The sequence below is a fragment of the Octopus sinensis genome, unplaced genomic scaffold (genome assembly GCF_006345805.1).
Source record: "Octopus sinensis unplaced genomic scaffold, ASM634580v1 Contig07101, whole genome shotgun sequence".
Classification (NCBI taxonomy): Eukaryota; Metazoa; Mollusca; class Cephalopoda; order Octopoda; family Octopodidae; genus Octopus; species Octopus sinensis.
In genome coordinates this window covers 540,080-546,162 of record NW_021829832.1, presented here as the reverse complement: position 1 = coordinate 546,162, position 6,083 = coordinate 540,080, and the positions used below count along the sequence as shown (strand labels likewise).

Sequence of the window (6,083 nt, the reverse complement as noted above, 5' to 3'; positions counted from 1 at the left end):
TTTATTAATAAATTATTGCTGTTCTATTTCTAGTTGACTATTTAATGGTTTTGTCTATCCTTGCAATTGCCGGTTTCTTTTTTATATTCGGCCTGTTTATTCTCCGATATTTACCTTCAAACGATCATTTGCCAAAAAATACATCAAAATACCACAGAAAAATCCTAATCTATTATGCCTCTCACGGCGGCACATCAAAGGTATAATTCGTGAATATTTCGACTACCAGAATTTGGCCGTCAAGGCAAAACAGCTTTTAAATCAGCAAAAAAACGTTTTTGTGACCATAAAAGACCTGAGGGACTGGAACCCTGAGGTGGAGTTCAAAGATTGGGTTAGAATAAAAATTTTATTTTTTGTCTAACTTTTGTATGATCGTTTGGTTTATCCCCACATACAAAGAGACCCACGTGCCTCCGAATGCCTCCTGGTTTTATAAGTCACTGGAAGATTCGGCCTTTGACTTTCGATTCCCCAAAGACATGTTCAAAAATATTTCATTTTTTGTGGTTGGATTGGGCGACTCGACTTACAAGAACACATTTTGTCATGTTTGTCTTTTTTGGGTGATTTTACTAACAGTCGTCTGAACAAGTCGATTCTTGGCTGAGTTTACTTGGACTCATACGAGTATGTAACCTCATAAAAATTGATATGGCCGATCAAGTGAGATCAGAGACTTCGATAGGCTCTTTCCTCGACTTTTTGATAAAAATGTCAAAAAATGACTTTTCCCCGTTAATTGAGTCAAAAACAATTTCCAACCAAGCCAAAGATTCAAACCATGGGCAAAAAAGAGAAAATTTGCAAGAAAGTAAAGGCAAGGACAAAAAAATCGTGGATATTGAAGATTTGGGTAAAATTGTGGACAAGCCGACACCCAGTGGAGTCAAACCGGAAATGATGTCTGCGCAAATCCGTCAAAACCTTCAAAAGCAGGGATACAAACTGGTGGGGTCGCATAGTGGAGTAAAATTATGTCGATGGACGAAGGCCATGCTGAGAGGTCGAGGAGGGTGTTACAAACACTCATTTTACGGAATTGGGAGTCACCAGTGTATGGAGGCGACCCCCAGTCTGGCCTGTGCTAATAAATGTGTTTTTTGTTGGCGGTATTTGGGTTGTTTGAGTGAGTAGTCACCACACAAACCCGACGGGGACTGAGTGGAGATGGAAGATGGACGAGCCACAAGTCATTGTTGACGAATTCGTTCAAAACCACAAGAAAATGATCAAGTCCTATCGAGGAGTCCCGGGAGTGACAGTCGAAAGAATGCAGGAAGCAGTGAAAATTCGTCATTGTGCTCTCTCCCTCGTGGGGGAACCAATAATGTACCCCAAAATCAACAAAGTCATCGAGTTACTACACAACCAGAAGATTTCGACTTTTCTTGTTACTAACGGACAGTTCCCGGATGCAATTCGGTTGGTGCTCTGACTCATTCTCGGCAGGGATTTGGTTCCTGTAACTCAACTGTATATCAGCATTGATGCCAGTAACAAGGATGACCTCGGGAAAATTGACAGACCTTTATTTAGGGATTTCTGGGAAAGATTCGTCAGTAGTTTACAACATCTTTCGAATAGAGTTGATTGGTGGTGTTATACGTCTAGTCTGACCGGAGTGTTTATAGACTGACGGTTGTGAAGGGGTGGAACAATCGAGACATGGCTGGGTATGGATCTCTCGTCACTGTCGGCTGTCCGGACTTTATAGAGATTAAGGGAGTGACTTACTCTGGGGACAACGAGGATGGAATGTCCATGGAAAATGTTCCCTGGCATCACGAGGTGTTGGAGTTTTCTCAGAAACTTGTTTCTGTTATTGGAGACAGTTATGCCATTGCGAGTGAGCATGAGCACTCGAATTGTGTTCTTGTGGCTAATAAAAAGGCATTTGGTTTCTGATAATTTTAGTTCTTGTTTGATGACGGTTGGCACACGTGGATTGACTTTGAGAGATTTCATGAGCTCAACGCCCGATTCAGCGAAACTGGCGTTGGTTTCGAACCTCTCGAGTATTCAAAACTAACCCCCAGCTGGGCACAGTATGGAGCTCAGGAAAAGGGTTTTAATCCTCAACACGAACGTTTTATTCGCAAAAATAAACATCATTTGGTTTAATCATTGTTTTGTCATTAATTATTTTAATTTGTGTATGTGTTACGGGAAAAGTTATCAATAGGAAAATTATGTTAATTCTCGGCATAAATCGTAAGTTATATTTTTTTTAATCTCATACATCATTTTATTATGACTTTCACGATAAATGGCATTTGTCAAAATTTTGAAGTTTGGAGAATGCTCTTTGGATTTGGTTTGTAAACCAAAGGTCTCAAAATATTGTTTTTTATGATGAAATATTACGTGTATAAGCAAAAAAATTTGGAAACGATTTAGGAATTATGGATTTCAAATATTCAAATGGATATAGATGCATCTGTTTAAGCGAAGACATAATATTGGAATCCATTTATTATCAGGAGAGAGTTCAAGCGTGGATCCTAAGACAGTTTATGATGGGATTGAAAAATCAAACGAAATTTGTGCCAAATATAATGGAAATGATATCTTTAATATGAATAAGACTGGTCTTTACTATAAAATGATTCCGTCGAAATCATTAACAACTCCTAAAACTAAGGTAATTTTAATAAACCAACTATATATTTTAAGGTGTTAAAAAATATAAAGAAAGAATTACAATTGTTTTTTTTGTAATTCAGATGGGAAAAACTCCGTCCACTTGTGATGGAAAAATGTAATAATCCGCGTTGTTTCAAAGGCTTCAATTATCATTTATATTCGGATTACAGATTTAATACTAAATCATTGATGACATCAATGATATTTCAAAATATTTCTAATTATGGACAAAGACCTTCTAAAAATAAAATGACTAATGCGTTTGAAGTTATACTGCGCCGGATCGAGTTTACTCAATGGATGTTGAGAAAAACTTACATTAAACATTAAAAGGGAATATCGGGATTGTCTAAAAAATAGTTATAGGCAGTTAACGATTATTGAGTTTTTTAATAAATATTTTGCGCTAATTTAATTTTAATGGGGTCGCGTTATAATGCCACCCCGCTTATTGCCATGAAATATTTGGTTTTTTTTCGTGGCAATATAGAGGGGCTTAATTGTATATTGAGCAGCTATAAATATTTACAACAATGAATTTAAAGATAATGAATACTTAGCTTTGTTATTAATTGCTTGTATTTAAATCGACACAAATTGACTTAATTTGCCATAGAAACAAGCTGCTTTATCGATTTAATAGAATCTTTATTAATCAAAACGACACATTTGACAAATTTTGTTACGAAATTCTAATCGAGAATTTATCTCCCAATAACACACCGCTAATTTCAGAGTTCTCAATAAAGAACAACATTTTTCCAAAATAATATAATATTTGTTATAAACACGTTCGACAGCACGGAAATTTGGCAACAATATTCGTAAGAAATATTTCCCCAAACTGAGGAAACTTTGAAGAAAGAGACTTCACTGAACTGACAATTCCTTCCTCTGGATCTTCATAATCAACCCGATCTAAGACCTACTCGTCTATAAACCCCGTCATCAAAATAGTAAACATTAACTATCAGTTCGACGAGGGGGTCTCCAAAAGAACCCACCTCCGAACAAATCGTGTTATTGAAACTGAAATGAGTGATAGGCGAAAGGAGACTTCCAGACTCCCCACTTTGACTCGACTCAGAAACACTCGGAGAAACAATAAAGCGATTTTTCTTAATAATCTCAGCCAAATGATGCTTCTTTTTACATTTCCTTAGAAATGGATGTTTAAGAAGTGCCTCAGCATATGGTCTCTGAATATTACGAATAGTACATTACATCACGTGGGTCTTTATTCAGACACAAATCCACGAACTGTCTGAACTGCTTAGAGAAAGTGGGAGGCAATTGGGGCGAGTCGGACTTGGGGATGAGGAAGAGAGCTCTCATTGGGTGTTTGTCGGAATGGGGAGGTCTCCCTCTGGCCATTTCTATACACGTAATCCCCAATCCCCAAATATCAATCTTTTTCTAAGTCCAATAAATGTACCTTGCAGTCGTACTCTTGTTGAAGGATGACCTCAGGAGCCATCCAAAGAGGGGTCCCCACAAATGTATTCCTTTTGTCACTCGAAATCACCACCCCTGAGGACCCGAAATCCGCCAATTTCACATCTCCGTTCTCAGACAGGAGAATATTGGCGGCTACCGACTTAGTGGGTGTCGGTACCTTTGATGTCCCTGTGGATTCTTCCACTTTTAAAATGCATGTAATTCAGGCCTTGGGCAGCCTGTTTGGCTATAATAGCCACATGGACTTCCCCCAGCACACTCTGAGCTACAAGGTCGGCCACTGACCCTCCGTTCATGTATTCCATGCATATCCACAAAGTCGAGTCCTTTTTATAAACTAAACAAATGCTGACCTGAAGGAAAGAGGAATAATATTTTGTAATGTAGGAACAGTTGGATTGTGCCAGTGCTGTGATTTCTCTCTGAAGGTCGTCCACTTGCATGTCCATCATGTTCAAATCCATCAGTTTAAGGGCCACTTGTCGTTTGGTGGATTTCTCGTAGGCCTTGTAGACCATCCCAAATGATCCCTTCCCTATTAGTTCGAGGTCTTGAAACATATTTTTCACATCCATTTAATCGAATTTTATGACAATAACCACAAAAGGTATTATTTAATATATAATTTTTTTATTTTAAATAAAATCTTAATTATAAAATAAAATAAATCAAGGACAAGACTATGAATTTATGGTAATTATACAAAGTTGTATCCATTTCATTAGTGATGGGTAACTGTGAAAAAGCGGAAATTATTATCGGCTCTTTCTATAGACTTGGCCAAAAGATCGGTGGCGGAAATTTTGGTCAAGTTTATTTAGGTTTATTTGTGGATAAAATTCAGGAACAAACATCGAAACAAACGCACATGTGGCCATTAAAATGGTTATTTATTCATTTCTATTTCCTTAGGAGCCAGTAAAGTGCAAATCTCCTCAACTCTTCAAGGAATATAAATTCTACCAAAGAATGCAAGGCTCCAGTATTTTAGTATTTTTAAGTCCAGAGGGAATCCCCGAGGTTTACTACCGTGGAACTGTCGGGCTACATAATGTTTTGGTTATTCAACTACTGGGACCTGACCTTGAAATTCTCTTCAATTTTTGCAAACGGAAGTTTTCGAATAAGACAGTAGCCATGATGGCAATTCAATTAGTTGGCCTGATTGTATTTTTATAGCTCGAACGTCTCGAAATTGTTCATAAATGTCAAATCGTTTATCGCGACATTAAACCAGATAATTTTTTAGTCGGACACATTTCATGTCCAATGAGCACAAGTTTGATTCACATCGTCGATTTTGGCCTTTCCAAAGAGTACATTGACTCAGAGACAGGAAGACACATTCCATACAGAGAACATAAATCTCTGACGGGGACTGCTCGATATATGAGCATAAACACGCATCTCGGGAAGGGTATTCGAGATACAAGTGATAGATCAGAACAAAGTCGTAGAGATGATTTAGAATCACTTGGATATGTTCTTATTTATTTTTTGAAAGGAAGGCTTCCATGGCAGGGACTACAAGCAAACTCTAACTTGGAGCGTTATAAACAGATTGGTGAAATCAAGCGGACTATGTCCCTTGCACGTCTCTGTAGTGGATTGCCTAGTATATTATGTCTATGTGTTTTTGTTTTATAGGTCAATACATTTCGTATATCTATTATTGTCGACAATTGTCATTTGCTGAGAAACCTGATTATTCTTACCTTCGGGGACTGTTTCATAAAATGATGATTGAAAAGAATATGTTGTGTGATTGGGCTTTCGACTGGATGGATCGACGTTCTTTTGTGGTATAATTAATTTTTGATTAATTTTTCAAGATTCGTATGTTTCGTCTTCCTGTAATTTGTGTATTTTATGCCGTAGAAACGTGAGAATATAAAGTATATTTGTAATTCAGAGAACAAAAACGATGGCAGGTTATTGGTTTTAAATCATTTTAGAGATCGGTTTATGAACAAGATTAA

General features: G+C 37.3%; 1 protein-coding gene across 1 annotated transcript; it reads left to right on the top strand.

Annotated features, from left to right (window-relative positions):
- The first annotated feature begins 260 nt into the window (after window positions 1–260).
- On the top strand, window positions 261–1,137 carry LOC118761067 (S-adenosyl-L-methionine-dependent tRNA 4-demethylwyosine synthase TYW1-like). Its single transcript, XM_036498722.1, has 2 exons — window positions 261–551; window positions 583–1,137. Exons 1-2 carry the CDS (start codon window positions 372–374, stop codon window positions 1,135–1,137), a joined length of 735 nt encoding a protein of 244 aa, XP_036354615.1. The 5' UTR covers window positions 261–371.
- The last annotated feature ends 4,946 nt before the right edge of the window (window positions 1,138–6,083 follow it).